Source organism: Sphaeramia orbicularis, chromosome 11 (genome assembly GCF_902148855.1).
Source record: "Sphaeramia orbicularis chromosome 11, fSphaOr1.1, whole genome shotgun sequence".
Taxonomy (NCBI): Eukaryota; Metazoa; Chordata; class Actinopteri; order Kurtiformes; family Apogonidae; genus Sphaeramia; species Sphaeramia orbicularis.
The window spans coordinates 8,825,240-8,843,788 of record NC_043967.1 but is presented as its reverse complement, the minus strand read 5'-3'; the positions used below and the strand labels follow the sequence as shown (position 1 = coordinate 8,843,788).

The following is an 18,549-nucleotide window of genomic DNA, read 5'->3' as shown; positions in this document are numbered from 1 at the left end:
TAAAAATAGACCATCTCATCTGCAGCTAAAAACAGTGAATGATTTCATTCCAAGTTGAACAGACTGGACGTGTATCATTTCTGTGCATATATAATTTACTGTTGTGTTCACTTGTACTGTTCAAAGCTTATAGAGCGACATGTCTTGCCTTTTCTTACTCTGTGCATGAGCCAACATTATGAATCAGTCACATCATCTTAATTATCAGTATGACAACTCGGACCATTCCATCAGTGTCGTTAGTTGTCTTGCAATCCATACACCAGGGGTGTCAAACTTATTTAAGTTCAAGGGCCACATATAGCCCAACATGTTCTCAAGAGGGCTGGATCAGTAAAATAACAACAGCAAAAAAAGCTAAATTACATCATGAAAAATAAGTGCAATTTTAACAATATTATGCCTCAGTTTATCATTTACACATGTGCATTACAACCTACAGGTCACAGTGAATCTACAAATACACAAAACATTGTTGTTAAAATTGCCCTTTTTTCTCTTAAGGCATTTCATGTTGTTCATATTTGTTCAAGTTATTTACATTTTTTCTAAAACAATAATTTGTAAATGTAAATATTTTCATGGAATTTAATGCTTTTACACTAAAACAAAGAAGAAAAATTTGGAGTTGTCATTATTTATAGGTTATTGTGATAATATTTTACTGGTACTACCCACTTGAGATTAAATTATTCTGTATGTGGAACCTGAACTAAAATGATTTTAACATCCTTGATTGTTAAAATCTTCAGTGAAATTTTATATTTCACCAATTCATCCCACGGGCTGGATTGGACCCTGTGACGGGCTGATTTTGGCCCACAGGCCACATGTTTGACATCACTGACATACACTTTACTTTATCCATCTTCCACTTTACTAACTGAGCTGTAGATAACTTATTTACTCGCAGAGTGAAAATAGAGGTGGAGCACTACACATGATGCACAGGTAATACTTTAATATTTGAAGGTATTTGGAGAATTTCAGATGTCTTTAAAACACTTCAGTTTAGACTGATATGATCCCATGTGGACAACTATATTGCACTCTGAACATACTGAGGACACATCAAGATCTGATCACTCAGAATGTATGCAGAGGTGGTCTTAGTCTGACTTTCTTTCAGTAGTCTGAAAACAAATGTCGGAACTTTATATTAATAACAGGTCTAGACAGGGCCTCAGCCACAAGCCATTAACTTTACCCAGACTACAACTTAATTATGCACTGTTACATAAAAAGCATAAGAGAGAAAATGCAATATGTTTGCAAGCCAGGGTGAAGTATATAGGTCTGAGTTAGAAGCTGTAGTACACTTCCATCCTTCGTCACTGTTACTCACTGTACATTATGTGGAAAGGAAAATCAACAGCTTAATAGAAGTCAGGTATCTTACATCAGATTCAGAGCTATCCAGCTCGGCCAGCGTTGGTGCCCTGAGCAGCCTCTTCCTTTGGGAAAGCGGCTGGACTCCACTCTGATTGGGCCCTGGGGTGCCACTGGCCAGAGAGTGGGTGCTGCCAGCCAACTTCCTGGGTGCATCAGGAGTGTCTGCATGTCAGGAGTACATGAGATGTATTTTTTACAATGCTCTGTGATAAGATACATATAAATGCCCCACAAATTAACTCCTTATGTAACAGCTGTCCGTCGTGGCTTCTGTGTGAACTCTGGGTGTTTTTGTTTTGTTAGTATATGGTGCTGCTGAGTCAGGAGAGTCAGGATGTGCGGATCAAGATAAGCCTCGGCTACAAACTAGTATTACAGGTTCCTCCTCAGACATTTTACTGATATACAGAGGTGGAAGAAGAATGTTGATTCTTTTACTACAACTAAATGTTCTGCATTCAAAATCTTTACTATGAAAGTATTAATCTATTCATTTATTCTGGGTCACTTTCCTGTTGTACATGTTTAAAGTGGAGCGCAATTTAACAATTTTTATATACTGCCAGTAGTCTACTTTGCATTACATGCAATAAGATCATCATTTGTTTGTGTGAGAACCATCTATCGTTGTCCATTTTTCAGTGTAAGAATAAAGGGCCCATTTCCAGATTCATTTTCCAGCAAATGCAAGATCATTTTTAAGGCATTTATTTAAGAATACTTAAGAAGAATTTCCTTAACACAGAGCATTTAATGTGTTTAATGTCATCAACTCGTTTGGGGATAAGTGGCTTTTAACTGGACATGAAATGAGTGAAAAATTTTGATCTGAAAAGTAACTAAAAGTGTCAGATAAACAGAGTGGAGTTAAATGTACATTTGCCTCTGAGATGTGGTGAAGTAGAACAAGAAGCTGAATAAAATGTTAAGCATTTGTACTTAAGGTCCAATGTGTAAGATTCAGTGACATCTGGTGGTGAAATTGTAGATTACCCCTGAACAAATACCCCCACCCTTTCCACAAAAGAGTAACGGTGTTTGTTGCTGTGGGCAAATAAAACAAACACTGTTTCTGTATCAAATGATGTGTCTTTGACGAAAAAAAAAAAAAAAAACATTAAGAGGAAGCTACTGTTAAAGCACGGTGGTCCAACATAATTCCAGGGTATCGTAAATGACTACAAGCTAATGGAAATATATTTATGAATATCATATTTAATTTCAGCATTTAGATCCTGCTAAATCCCCCTAAATGTTACACAGTGGGCCTTTAATGCCAAGATTTGACAAAAGGTACTTAAGATATATTCCATCACTGCTGAAATATAACACATAAAAACTTAATTTTATTATCACCACTGACCCTTGACCCCTGACACTGCCTTTCATGTACACTTTACCTGAGCTGCGGAACAAGTCCTGAGGAGTACTGATGCTTTTTCCTGCACCTGTAGAGAAATAAAGGAAATCACTCGGACCACACATATGAATATGCCAGACAACAAGACTTAACAACAACAACAAACATCGGTCACACGGGGTTGGGAATGCTGTGGGGATGCTGGTGCGGTTGTAGGTTCCATTCACAAAAATACTGTGCATAAAAGCCCCGGGGTGTAGGCAAGGAGAGGGAAGTGATGGGGAAACAGGGAAACACGGCGTGCAGCCACAGTGCAATAGGTTATTCCAGTACATCCACCCGGATTATGGTCATCCTGTGAACTGTGCTGCCTCATTCAGACTGTCATCTGCCATACAAATATTTATCGGAGGTTGGCCGCTGACACCACTGTTACGTAATTTTTCACTCTCTCAGTGAGAGCAGATTAGGGTGACGAGCGGTGCAGGCCGGCTGTACAAGCAGAGCGATGACTTGGAATAATCTCACCCTGCGAGCTCTGTTTCTGCAGCTCATCACCTTGTGAAGAGCTGCTATACCCAGACCTGACAAAACGACTCAAAGGACAGACTGTGGTCAGAACAGAAGGACTGATTCAACTTCTGTAATACAGCACAGGTGAAAGAGGACAGGCTCTGAAATGTACTCAACATAAGAAGCTAATAAGTAGTGTTTAGTTTTTTCTTGTTACATCTACTATGTTCTTTTGACTTGTTAAGGAGGACTGCACTAAAAAAGTAGATTTCTAAAGACTAAAAGTGTTTCATGACTTCTTTTGACATCCTGGTTTTGTTTCATCTGTCATGGAGCTTTAACGTTTTCACCTTGTTATGGTTTTTGTTATTTTCACCTTGTCTTTTGACATCATTTTTATCTAATTTCTTAATTTTTCCCCCTCATTTAGTCTCTTACGTATATTTGTTGTTATGATTTTGGTCTGGTATTTTTGTTTTGTTAGATACTGATACATTTTTTTTATATCATTTTCATCTTGAAATTTTTTTGATTTTGTTTTCATCATTGGTTCTTTATATTGTTTTGTTACTTTTATTTAATGGCATTTATTCAATTTTTTTGTTTTCATCTTGTCATTTTTTTATGCTGTTTTCATCTGGTTTTACCTCATGCACTTTTTTAAAAGTTTTTTTTGTTCCCTTTCTTTCATTTATATAATTTAAAAAGTAATGTGCAATTTTGTTCTTGTTTTGTTAGGCCTTGTTATATATGTCAATGTTTATGTCATTTCTCGTGCAATGTTTTTAATGTTTTTCTCATCTTGTTAAACTTTATGCATCCTTTGTGTAAAAGTAAGTTTGTCATTTGTAAATGTTACATCTCAACTCATGTCTTACATTACTCCCATTTGGATCCACTTTCATGTCAATTTTTCTTTTATGAAGTTTTCTTTGTTGTCTTTTCATCTTGTACCGATGGATTCAACAGATCATATTTTCTTTGTTACTGTTTTATTTAAGTTGAAATTGGTGTTGATGTTGTGGAGGCGTGACAATGCAAAATAAAAAATAATTGAAATTTCCCCTCAAATGTATTAAAACTAAAGTAATAAATCTGTTATGAAATTGTAAGTACTAGAAAGTACAGATAATTGTCTTAAAGTGTAGGGAAAATAGTAAGAAGTTGTTCAGTTTTCCCTGAAAACAATAATGAAGTATCTGTACACAGATACCTTTCATGTATGATTATATTCAGAACTTTTAAACTTATACAGTTCACAGTAGGTCAAAAATCTGTGACATTTTCCTAGAATAACACAGCTCGAGATAAAGTTGCACTGCACCTACACATTTGATCCCGTCAGCCAATATGTGACAGGAGTGTGTCATTCACACTCATTGTACAAAGGTGAGAAAAGGGGTGTGTGTTTACATCAGGGAGAAGCGGGAGGGAAACCTTAAAATAGCCTGGAATGAAACACAACAGTAACTCCACGACAGATGACTTTACCTGATGAGTCAAAACTGTACGACATGCTAAGAGGTCGCATGACTGAATGATATGCCCACGTTTGACAAAAAAAGGAGAAGGAGAAGGAGGAAAATTAGAGAAAAGAAATCAATGAGAGTTAATACAGATGGTATAGTTAGTGAAAATTAGTCCAAATTTATAAAACCTATTCACTGAGATGAAACTAATTCAGGCTTTACAATTTCCAAATCTATTTCAGATTATTCTGATGATATGCCTTTACACAGTATCAAGGTGCTTGCTCTTTAACCATATAAAAATTCCAGACTTTTTCACAACTGCTATTTTTTTTCCAGAGACCTTGACTTTATGTACTTTTGTACTTGCATGTCTACTTTTTGGGTTGAGATTGTACCTGTTATGTGAAGTAGAAAAGTTCATTTTAATAAATGTATGAATGTATGAATACATAATTCGCAGTAAATTATGTGTTACTGACAGAAATATTTTCAAAATGTAAGAAAATCACACAAGTGAATGGATATTACACAAACAAGTTTCACTAGAATCATTCCAGTACCGACCAGCTAGTGACATCAAATCAAGTTTTTTATATGCTTTCCTCATGTATTTCTTATCTTACTTTTCAAGGTCTGGAAAATAGCATTTCAAAATTCCATACTTTGTAAGACTTTCAAGACCTAAGCAAGCATCCTGCAGTATGATTATGTAACAACTGGTGCATATTGCCGTCTAAAGCCAATGACAAAAGGCAGCCTGTGTTTGCTGCTCATTGCATTTGTGTGGCACACACTCAGAAATAAGTTGCTGTTTATGGTATTACATGCTGTGAGACATTGGCAACTGCATACCATAGGGATAATCAGCTTCGTTGAACATGGCTTGGTGTTACAAAACTGAGGCCACAAGAAAATATTCATAGTAAAACTGGAACTGGTGTGACCATTATAAGTGAAACCAAATAAATCATTAGTCCAAGAGAGCATTTCTCAGCTACTGTAAGAATAGCAGCAAACAAATGAAAGCTCCCGCTGCAGTCGAAGTGATCCTTGGTTAAACACTACGACACTTCAGAATAAATGAACAAAATGATGTCAGAAGAAGATGAGGAATGATTCAGTAAAAGCTGATGGTAATGTTGTGTTAGAGAGAGGAAGAGGTTTTTAATAATTAACCAAAACATTTTTCAGTTGAAAAAAATGTCTTGTTTTATTATTTGAATAAAAAATTTGATGAGTTAAGTGAGTGTGTTTTGCAAAGATATGTGTTTGTGTGTGTGGATTAGTTTCTCACCCAGACGATTTCTGCGGATCATGTCCGGTGACACTGGCCTGAGCTTCCTTTCAGCTTTAATGTCCTCCAGAAGTCGCTCATGGAGGCTTCTGGGACGTGGCGGGTGGGGTTTCAGTTTACGTGCTGACACCTATCATGACAACAACAGCAGTGTTCCATTAACACGGAGTCGGCCCTTAGAGACAGTGGGGTTTAAAATGGCCCATTTACAGAGATGGACTGCTAAGGCTCATACGTCAGTCTGGTTACATGTTGTTTTTTTATGGGGGTTTTTTTTGCACAAGATAAAATGCGACAGTTCAATAATACTAATAAATGTAAAAATGCATCAACCACATAAATGTCCAGAGGTAAAGAAGATGGGTGAAAAATAGCATATTAGTGCACAGAACAGCATCAGCACCATGTGTTTTTTTCAGTAACGTATTTGAATTTAATTTGTGTTTACTACCCTCATGAAATAATGTCAAACAGACATGTAGTTGATACCATGCCACTTGGAGTGGCAACACCAGGCTAAATAAATATTTACTACACATAAAGCTGCACGAGCTGAAGTCATTGGGAAAATACAGTCCTTTCTTCTGCTTCTTTCTCATCTCAGTCCAAACCAAAAGACTAAAAAATTTAAAGATAGAGGAATCTCTGACTGTTTTGAGTAATTATTCCCCTGTTTGTGTGAAAACACCAGTGAACCAGTGATTTTCAACGCTCTGAAAACAGCCAAGGAGTAGATGTAGAATTCAGGTTTTCTCTCAGAGTACTTGAATTACAATACGCCAAGAGGTAATTATGGGATTTTTTTGCCCAATTAGGATTCTTTGGATGTGAATACAACATAATTGGAAAATGAATCTAAGTTGCATGATTTCCTCCAGGACACATGGCTATTGCCTATAGTGAAAAGGAGGAACACACCTAGACTTATGACAGAGGATATCAAGAGGATGTTGGATATGAGCAAATAAAAAACAAGTATTTGAAGAAAAGTAAAAGTGGAAAAAATATTTTTAACAGTTATGTATAGCTGTATGTAGGTATTAGTGGAATATCAATTATCATTTGCCATTTCCAGTTTATTCGGTTTTTAGCTTATTTTGTCAGAATAAGGGCAAAAACTGGAATATTTTCCACCTGGCACTGCTGGAGTCTAAGTGTCTTTGACAGACTGCTGGATACAAGCTGCATTACTTACAGGGTTGAGAGGAGGTCGTGATCGGATAAATTCTAGAATGATCTCGTGGGCGCTCTTCTTTAACCTTGGAGGAATGTCACCGTTCACCTGGAATGACACGTTCCATTTAAGGTGGATCAGGATTAAATAAGACTGAGGAGAAAAATACAACCCTCTGGGAGAGGATATGCTGATCTATGTTTCAAAGACAATGAAAAACTGTGACTGTACATTATGCAAAAGGATAATCCTCATGTAGCTTTATTCATTTATGTAGATGACATAACGCCGAACTTACCATGACTTTTCGTAGCTTGTATCGTTTGGAGCGGATATCGTCCATCAGCATTTCATAGGGGGTGAGCTGGTACTCAATGGGTAGTGGGTTGTACTGACGCTCCTGGACTTTCTTCAGCTTAACACCATGTCGTAGATCTCGCATTACCTGCACCCAGAACCGAGCCTGTAGGGACAGAAAAAAACTGTCAATCCTGCAATTTTCTTATTGTGCATAAACGTACAGTACTCACAGTCAGAGGGTCAAATGTACTTAGTGCTTACCCAGTCTGCATTTTGTAGCTCATCTAGATCTTTCACCGGTTCCTCCTGGCCTTCGCCTTCCATTCTCCGCAGGTTCTACAAGACAAATAAAGAAGGATAAAGAAATATTAAAAGTTCTTTAACACCTTTCATCATGTAAGCCAATGCATTTCCAGCCTTGCAGATAGATGGTACTGACACAAAGTTCACAGCCATGCAGTTATTCAATCAATGGAGGTTATTTAACATGAGTGTGTCAAACATTTAATTCATCCCATATTGACTGTCTAGACCAGCAATCGATAGTAAACTAATGACTGCTGTTAATGGACAGAGACTCTCTATAGACAGAAGAATCACTTCATCTTAAAATCTGTCAGTTCTATTTATATATAATAGACTTTATTCTATGGCTTTGCAGTAAAAACACAGTAATATGGAGGCCTATTTGAAAGATTTCTAAGAAATAGGGGTGGTATACTTGCATTTTACTTTAATTTTTTTTACTTATTATTGTATTTTTTCTCTGTTTTATCTGATTGTTTTGTTCCTTTTTTCCTTTTTGGGAGTTTACAAATGAAAAGTTGAAGAATAGGCCATTAGATTTGGAAATTTTGCATGTGATACTATTCATTTCCATCATTAATGTGTTGAAAACAAAAATGCTAACAAAAAGACTCACTTCATTTTCCTCCATCATAAAGTTTGCTTTCATCTGAATTTCTCTGCTGACACTTTCATCTGCTTTTTTTCTAACTATCCACACATGTATGCACTGCTGACACACTACCCTTTTCACCTTAGCCTCATCATTTTTCTGCTCATTTATTTTCTATTCCCACTGATGTAAATTGCATCCTTTTTACTTCTTTTTAAAGCACTTTTTTCCAACAGCAAATTAGGGCTTTAGAATTTATTTCAGAAAAAATACCAAAGAGAGTGCAGGGAAATTCAGAGCTGAAATAATGCCTGAGTAGTAACAGTATTAGCTGTTATGTTTAAAACGCAGATTAACTGTTATGTTTAAAATGCTGCTGGATCTGCAGTTTCCACAGTTTCAGCCAAAAACAAAGACCTGTATTGTGCACAAAGCCTTTTTTTTTATTTCTAAAAAGATATGTTAAACTCTGGGTTTATATCTATCTATCCATTCATTTTAAGACTTTTCTCTTTCAAGCTAAATTTTTTTAAAGAATTTTAGAGAAGAAACAGAGACAGGAGAACCCAGGAACAAAAAACACGTAAAACACTTGCATTTATTTCAGGAACAGTAGCCAACACAGTGCTGGGAATTCACAGGTGAAACAACACCTGAGCAGAAGTATTTACAGTCATGTTAAAAATAGTACTGTCTGTGATTTCCACTCTATCTGCCAAAAACATCTGTCTTAGATCTGTATCAAGGTCCATAACAGAAACAGAAACGTCTTTGTTTCTAAAATTAAATAACTCTGTGTTCACATTTTTTCTTTGTTCTAAAATATTTGTTTCCACATCCATACCTTTTACAGTAAATGAGGGCTTAAACATTGTTAGTAATTTTAAAAAGTTAATATGACCCAAGGACAAAAACTAAGGAGTCAAACACTGAAACAGTGGTCAGTTAAAAACAATGTATGTGACTGTGTATGGTTACTTAATACCTACAAGTGAAAGGCAGCCCCTGTACCCTGGAGCCCCCTCTGTAAGCTCTTTAAACTGCTGTAATAAGGTTACATATTCCATAACATTATGTTACATAAGACTATACGCAATGAATAACCCCTACTGTATATGTACATACTGCAAAGTCTGAAAAACTGTCCACATGCTGCCAAATACCTCCTTAAACCTAATCATTTTTTTTCTGACAGGATCCTTTCATGGAGCAGTTCTTTAATTCTTAAATCTTGTCATACAGTTCTAAAACAGCCTGTTGTTATTCTCACTATTCATATTTTATCAGTCTGGTACCACGTACGCATCCTATCTGCCAAATTACATCCACAGTAAGTTATGCCATGGAGTCGCAGACGTGGAGTTCTGGAGCTGGTGTAATAAAGGTAAAGGGGTCAGACAAGAACACTTACACAGTCAGAATCCCCCTGGACCTTTACCACCATGTGGGCTGGTTGTTTTGTTGTTATTGTCCTATTCCTGGGCACTGCTCTGTTTATTTTCTTTTCCAAGACTCAAAAAGCCCAGGGGTCTATTAGGGCCATTCCACCCACTCTGTGACTCTACTTCCTGAGCTGGGTCATTTTTTTCCCCATGCACACCCTTCACTTTCAGTTTCTTAGATGTGTGATGTGTGAGTATGACTCATGCACAAAAGTATGTAATAGAAGCAATGAATGAAATTATTAAACATGAATGTGGGATTTACTAATGAAGAGGTATTAAGCATTATTCCAGGCAAACACATTCATCTGTGGAGGAGCAGATGGCTCTAAATATGTTTCCTCATGAATGTGACTCAATACCTCACACAGTCCAGAGTCTCTTACCTCCTTGGCACTCCTGATTTTTTCCAGGAAGGTGTGCAGTTCCCTGGTCTCTGCATAGAGTGCTCGACATACAGCCTGGTAATGATTGGGGGCGTCTGAGGGGCTGGGGAGGTGGGAGGAACACAGCTGTGGTGGAGAGAAGGAGAGGTTTGGTTATATATGTGTGTGTATACACTGGTAATGTGCAGTAAGCATTTATTATACATAGGTAACATTAAAACTTAAGAAGTACTGTGTTGCATAACTTGAACATGCACTAAAATAAAATTTCATGTACACGAGTTTTAATTTTAGTTTTCAGATCCACACTTCTGAGTCATTCACACACCGCTGTTTTCTTTTTTTTTTTCTTTTTTTTTTTTTTTATTTTACAAATGTTCGCATTCACTTTAAATGAAAGTACACCAGGCAGAAACAGCTGAGGCTGACAGAATACTCTTTCCATGTCTACCTGAGGCCGACTCCAAAAGTGAGTTACTATCCTCCATGACGGTTAAAATGTACAACTTTACAGCAGATGCTTACAGTCTGGTACGAAAAGCAGATTTGGTTTCTTTGGTTGGTTAATTTACCCATTTTTGACTGTATGTGATTTTTTTTTTTCTTACGTTATTCACCCATTCAAATAATCTTGAAACTTGAAGTTGATCACTGTAAGTGTCAGGTGACAACTCTCTGCATCTGTCATGTAGGTTTGGACTGACATCCATCTCAGTGACTGTAGACCTGCTGTAACAGGGTCTCACCTCATAAACACCTCAACGTCACTTTGTTTGACAAAATGATTGTATAGTTAATGTTGGATTTTATCAAGCAGCATTGTAATTACCAGTCTATGGATAAGATGTTAAAGATCATCACAGAGTTTGTTTGATTTTATGGAACCAACAGTTTTCACATAGGACCACTCCTCCCACAGGACTCCATTCACACAGATCAGACTCTCGTATCCCTCCGTGGGCATGACATGGTTTAAACCTTAATGTGGAATCTTGTGTCTTTAATCTATACATCTTTGACATGACCCGAGAACTTTTACCCACTGTTTGAGAACAACAGCACTAACAGTGTGTGGTGACTGCACTGGATATGTGAGAATGCATCTGTCAACATTTATGAAGTAGGTGAAATTACTAAATGGTATATATTATGGGATGGTCACTGTTTTCAATAGTACTAGCTTCACCCAAAAGTCCCCATATTTTACCCCAAACATGAGAACTTTGGTTTCTGAAAAAGCATGATGGGTATGACTGGAACACTAAACTTAGGCATTAAAAAAGATAGTCCACAAACCAATGGGTGACGTCAAATCTAGTATAGATTCAGCCCTAAAACAACATTAAAACTTAAAGAGTACAGTGTTGCATAACTGGTGCATACATTAAAATAAAAAGGCAACATGCACACATAGAATTTTACTTTTAGATGTCAGCAGCCATTGCACATAATATGAAACTACAAGCATTTGTTAACTATGAGTCAGCTAAAATGCAGCTAACTCAAAATATATCTCCGATCTAAGCACTAAAAAATGAGACTATATGAACCTGATTTTCAAGTAGCAGCAGCACACTACCTGTCTATAGTCTCCCATGCGCCATTTAACGCTCTGACCTTTATGGTATTCTATTGTGATTGTAATGATAATAAAGGAACACCTGTCACAGTTATGAATGAGCTGTCAAATTATTCCAAGTTACATAAAGGAGGAAACCAGATGAATGACATATTTTCATCATCTTCAGAAGGGCTTGGCCAGCCACAGGCAGGTTACACTAAGTAATGTCTTCTTCCTCATTCTCTGCTGGGAAATTCACAACATCTGAGCAGTGAAAGTAAGCCTGTTGTTTACTGCCATGCTTCAAATACTGCTATATCAGTAGTTTCCACTGTTTGGGTAAAAACAAAGATCTATATCAAGCATAAAGGCTTTTTCATTTAGAGGAACAAGGAAAAACTGATGACTGTTTTCTGATTGCCATGGGTGGCGGTGGGTATGTTTTTTCAATGAAATATACAGACAAATTCATCATTAACCCAGTTCATCAAAGATCTGACAGTAATTAATGAACTGACCAAAAAGTAGAGGGTCCTTTTGATAATCGCCCTGACAACTGATAAATAATGTCAGTTCTCTTTAAGCATAAATGCCCAAATTTGGTGCTCAAATTTAAAATTTTGGCACTGTGAGATATATAGTAGCCTACTTTGCAAAAGTCTTTGGTTTGTTGTTTGAGCAACACTATGACCAGACACAGGCATTTCTCAGACTTTGTAGTCATATAAGTACAACTGGAATTCATATGTATACAGTATCAAAACCAAAAATGCATTTCAGAAAAAAAAATCTGAATATTGAAGAAGCTATATGGGATCATCTAGACAAAGGATAAAAGACCATGAAAACCTCTAGGACTTTCTGAATGTGTGTAATATAACATGATTATTTAAGAAAACATCCTGACAGTCAATCCAAGAGAGTTGAAGATTTACTGAATCCAAATATAGGCCACATTGAATACTGACGTTACCTAGAGAAGCTGATTAGTTCTGCTGTGCACATGTTTCAATTTTGAGAATATTTCCCGCATTAAAACCCTGCAAAAAAAAAGCTAAATGCCTTTGCACAGTTCTGTAAATGGTGGTTAATGAAATCTCTTTGGGAGGTGGTCTCTTAGATGGTAAAAAAGTCATTCCCTAGGGACTCTGGGGAATTACAAAGTACATTTTCACAGTTTTGGGGACTATCCAATCAAGAAAATAACTCAGTTTAATAAAAAAAAAAAAATTAATAAAAAATAGGACCAATGGCCCTGTAGCTCATTGGCATGTTCTATTAAGAATCAATAAGTTGAATTTGCGAGGATGTCAGGTTCTGCTGCTCTATTAGAGTCCTGTGGTCTTGATGCAGGAGATCAATCTCCCAATAGAAGTGGGTGGTACTTAGACTGGACGATAACTCAACAAATTAAATGAAAGTCCATATATGACTTCCTATCAGTGCTCAATCGTAACTATATTGTTATCTCCAACCATTTTCGTGTGACAAGCCATCCTCCTTCTGTCTGACCTCCTCTCTCCTCCTCTCCTTCAAATATGTTACTGACTTGACTTCTTCCCCGGAGTCTCTGTGTTTTATTGCAACACAGGTTTTCCCTGGATCATCTCTGGACCTTCTGCTGTGGTCTGCCTCTCACCTGCCTCCATCATCATTATTCATTTATCCATATAGTTGTGATAGTGTTTATTATATAGTGACACAGAAGGTAGAAGTTTCTGTTATTTGTACTGACAGTTGCAGTAGTAGTACATCGACTGTTAATACTTGTATTTGTAGTAGTAGTAGTATTAACATTTATCAACATTTGTTCTAGCTATTGGTAATTATACTAGCAACAACTGTTCTACTTTTTAACAGTTGTAGTGCAGTTTGCCGTGCATCCATGTGTCTGCCCCCTATTTCCCCCCTCCCCCAATCTCTCTTTCTCCCTTTCACTCGCTCTCTTTAACCCCAACTGGTCAAACCAGACCACCATCCTCCAGAGTTGGGGTCTGCTCCAGGTTTCTGCCTGTTCAAAGATAGTTTTTTCTCGCCGCTGTCACCAACTGTTTGCTCCTGGAGGATTCTGTTGGGTTCTGTAAACTGGCTGAAGAATCTGGTTTAGAGCAGCTCTAAATGTAGTGTCATCAGATAACTTTTGTAATGATTTGATGTTATATAAACAAAATTTGATTAATTGAAAATATAGCCCATTTCAAGTAACGACAAATTTTTCATATTTCAAAAATTCATCAAAAATAAAAAAACAAAAATTTCTCAAAACTGTGAACAAACTTTGTAGACATTGTCCCAAGGATGCTACATATAAAATTTGAAATGAATCCAACAAGTAGTTTCACCAGAGAAGATGTTGCTAAGATAGCTAGACGTTGCTGATGGCATAACGGCCGGTGAGCTAAAAATGAAAACAATTATATTTACAGTGTCATTTAGATACGTGGGTGTAAATGATCGGCATCTTTTGTGTGATGGCAGCATTTGATGAGTAACCACCAGCAGCAACAAAACCAGGGTGGACTACAGTCCAAATCCTAGACTGACAGCTTTGGTCTGAACATGACAGCTCATAAAATTGCTTGTCAGTTCACCTCACTTCAGTACAGCGACGAGGAAACTCATTCAGCACACTCAGCATCTAGCTATTACGGTCTTCATAGGACGCTTCACTAGCAGGTCCTGTCACCTTCAGTCAGCCTCAAGCCTTCCTTGAATCTCAGCACTTAAGAGACCATTATGGAATGGCAGACTCAGGAGGGAAAGAGGTCAGTCAGTAATGTGCAGTTATCTAATCTTTCCACATCACACCAACATACATAGCAGTTCACACTCAGGAGAATGATTGTTGAAGGGATTATATGTCGGGACTGAAACACCATCGCCAACGGACCCGAAATTTGTGTTACATATCTGATTTATAATATGGAAGAAACAGGCTGTGAAACCTTCTAAGCCAATTCCCCAAACAGTAGAATGTTTGCAAAGCTATGATTACCAGTCGCATATTCAGAAGCTGCTTGGGGAATTTACAGTGTGATGGCCCCCATTTGTTTGGAGCTGTAGTGAAGATGATGATGATGATGAATGTTGGACGAACAGCTGCGCTTATGGGAAAAAAGTCCATGAGGTTTAACATACGCAAACAGAAAATATTCCAAGCTAATTTTGGCACAATTCATTTGCTCTGACTACCTACACAGAAATTTCAATTCATCATAGATTAGGCTGATCGATCAATACATGATGATTCACTGAATTCACAAACAAAACGACACGCTGAATTATTTTGTCATGGGATGATTATGAAAGACAGGATTGTACTTTTGTTTTGAGCAGAGACATAGTGAAGCCATGAAGACCATAAAGCATGCTAAGTTATCATTCCTACTCCGTGCCTTTCTAATATTGGAAACATCAGTCTGTATGCCACAAGATAAATTCACTACATGAAAAAAATAATAAAGGCTGTATTCTATATCTATGTATTTATGTTTTATATTTTGATATACTGCTATGTACCCTAATACACAATATTTTTTTCATTATTATTGCTGCCGAAGAGGTTATGTTTTTACTGTAATTTGTCTGTCTGTTAACAGTCTAGTATCCATAACTGTGGAGAAATAGTGCAGGCTAAGGACGACAGACACAGCACCTTCACAATAGCTCATGGCCCATCAGCCTGTGACTAAAAAACAAGTGATAGTTGCCTGTAGTTTAAGAGTCAGCATTCAGTCAAAATGTGAAGTTCTATGAATTAATGAGAGAATAGGTTTTACTCAAAAGGAAAGTTTGTCTATGAGTTACAATTCTACCTCAAAACACTGTCTGCACATTATAATACATTCACTTCTCAATCTCCTTCTATTGTAAGAATTATTAATCTGCTATGCAATTACACATTGACCTGTGTTCATATGCAATAAAACTATCATATATCTTACAGACATTTGTCATTGTTTTCTGATTCATCCTATCAAGGTATTTAAGTTCTATTGTATTTGAACTCTGAAGTAGATAAGTTCCAAAAACAAATTGTAGACCAGTGTTATTTATTGATTTATTTTTACTTATTCATATTTTTCTGATATCCTTGCTATAGCCGCTAGTATGTATTTTTGTTTAATTATTATTAGTTAGTATTTCCAGATCCGTGTAATGACGGGGTTTTTTGAGTATGATAGGAGTGAAAAGTGAAAAATGGCAATAAACTTTAAATTGTGAAAATATTCTACACAGTCAGTAGGGTATATCCATCTCAGATCTTCATGTGTAAATAGAGAGCTTCATTGCACTGTTGCTGCAGAATCTCAATGTACCGTGATGATGTCTCTGTATCCTCGGACACTGCTGACTGTACTGGCTGTGGTAACAGGCTCCTCCTCCTCCTCTTCCTCACACTCATCCTCCTCCTCCTCTGTGGCCTCGTAGCCTTCATCAGGACAGGGGTCACTCTCTGTTTCTTGGGTGTTGGTCATCATGTCAATGAGGCGCTCCAGAGGCGGGCTGAGCTCTCGCTCCTCGTTTTCTTTAAGCCCATAGTCCAGAGCTTTGTAGATCATGACACCCAGTGAGTCAATTATCTGTGGAGTAGAGGAACACAGGGTTACCTAAAAATGTGAACGGACTAGAAAAGTTTATGTTCACTAGTCTGGACTTAAGGCCTCTGGAGTCACTGAGAAAAGAAATGAGACTGTTTAGTTTCTATAGGCGGACTTGACACCACTTTATTTATAATTTAGACATGGCAAATGAATGAACCAGACATTAGCGTTTTAGTCAAGACCACCTGAACTAATCCTGCCTTCGCATACTATGGGAATTATGGTAAATACTAGTTACAAACTCAAAAATTGCACATGAACATCCACTATTTTCCACTAGAGAACTGTGGAAAAATGTTGATACACAAGCTGCCATGATGAAAATAACCTTTGAACTTTTCAACATGGTGGAAAGCAACAAGGGATTCATCCGAATGATGACTTATTAACATTCTGCTGCTGTTAGCTGATGCTTTTGCTTATTTATAGCATACACAATATGCAAAAAAAAAAAAAGCTGCAGCAGATTTACACAATAAATTGTATGTCAGCCATTTTTCATTTCACTACAACAAAAAGCACTTGAACACAATGCACTTGTAACTTTGAATTCACAAGTAGAAAGGATCATCCTTCCGATAGCACGAGGGCAGCATGAGACCCAGTCAAGACCAAGACCAGACCAGACACACAGCGAGGGGATTAATCCACCATATATGGTCGTGTCAGTTCATTTTCTCACCATAACAAGTGAATAAGGTATGTTTTTCAATAAGTAAGATTTCACAGACAGAGGTTAGATGTGTATTCTTCTTAGGAGGGGGACTGAGCAAACCACAGGTACGATTAGATTTAAACACAGCCCAGGCAAATGAAATATTCCACACACAAATATTTCACTAGGCTGCAAATGTTAGGTGTTTTTTAGCTCACAGCTGCATAAATCTTTCTCCCATTGATGATGGGAGAGTCTTAACACTGTGTGAAATCTTCTCCAAGATTCTCAAAGCGGTTCAGGTCTGGACAGGTTCAGGTGGTGGTCAGTCCATTTGTGAAAATAATGTCTCGTATTCCCTGAATTCCTCTTTCACTCTTTGTGCCGGATGAATCCTGGCATTGTCCAATCTACATGTTCTCTATCAAACTGTTTGTTTAAGAAATGAGAAACTACTCACTGCACAAGTTAGAGTTAAAGAACTTGTTGCAGCTGAAACATATTGGTCACTGTAATATCTGTCCAATGGAAGGATCTGAACAATTGGCTGAGTTAAATCCAGTTGAGTTAAAACTCTTTTTTTGGTTGGGTAGTGTACACAACTAGCCTGTGCTGCGCAGCTTTATGTGTTCTGTCTTTGTGGTGATTGTTTATCACAGGCAGAAGGTATCTTAAGAAGAACAATTCATCACCATACTTTATGTCCTGTCCCCTGAATCTCTCACAAAGCTAACACTGTCTTAACTACATTCATCAATATTTGCTAACTAATAGCAAACAGCTGGTAAGCACCTGAAAGAAAAAGCCTGAAACTTACAGTATAAGCATATGTGCCCAATATTTTAAGTTTCTTCTCTAAAAATGTATTATCAAAAGTGATTTTTTTATTGTCTTGACCAGTCTGTAAGTAAAATCTTTCACTGGATTTGTCCAAGACCAAGAAAAGACTTGACTCTGGATCAAAACCAAGATCCTTAAAAGTGATGGAGACTGATGTTGAGGATTACAGCACCATCATACAATCATATCATACAACATCTCTGTAGATGTTGTATGCAGCAAATACTGACTTTCATACTACAAAAGCACAGCAAACTGGGTGAAATAGTGAATTCACAAAAGTAAATTAGGATTAGCTAACATAACATAGTTGGCCTTTACATTGAAGTTGTGAAGAAATGTTTGCCCAAACAGTAGCATTTTCAGTCTACAGGAAGCAAGTAAAATAAAAACACAATGCGGCTACCATTATAATACAGATATTTAAAACCCACATTTGTTTGGTTTATTTGGGGGCAGTCATGGCTCAGGTGGTAGAGCAGGTCGTCCAATAACCGAAGGGTTGGCGGTTCGAATCCCGCTCTATCCTAGTCAGTCCGTGTGTCCATTGTGTCCTTGGGCAAGACACTTCACCCTCCTTGCCTCCAGTGCCACTCACACTGGTGTTTGAATACGTATGAATGTTTGGTGGTGGTTGGAGGGGCCATAGGCACGAATT

At 37.3% G+C, this 18,549-nt stretch overlaps 1 protein-coding gene across 5 annotated transcripts in view; it reads right to left on the bottom strand.

Moving 5' to 3' along the window:
- The window catches only part of spire1a (spire-type actin nucleation factor 1a), a 57,335-nt gene that overhangs the window by 11,641 nt on the left and 27,145 nt on the right, over nt 1–18,549 (bottom strand). For 4 of the 5 annotated variants that reach the window (XM_030146575.1, XM_030146576.1, XM_030146577.1 and 1 more), the window contains exons 3-11: nt 16,112–16,375; nt 10,232–10,357; nt 7,767–7,841; nt 7,504–7,668; nt 7,227–7,313; nt 6,032–6,161; nt 4,757–4,798; nt 2,793–2,840; nt 1,400–1,554 (exon numbers count right to left, since the gene is read on the bottom strand). In XM_030146575.1, coding sequence (XP_030002435.1) covers nt 1,400–1,554; nt 2,793–2,840; nt 4,757–4,798; nt 6,032–6,161; nt 7,227–7,313; nt 7,504–7,668; nt 7,767–7,841; nt 10,232–10,357; nt 16,112–16,375 — 1,092 coding nt within the window. The remainder of the gene's footprint in view (nt 1–1,399; nt 1,555–2,792; nt 2,841–4,756; nt 4,799–6,031; nt 6,162–7,226; nt 7,314–7,503; nt 7,669–7,766; nt 7,842–10,231; nt 10,358–16,111; nt 16,376–18,549) is intronic. The other variant, XM_030146578.1, reaches the window with a different exon arrangement.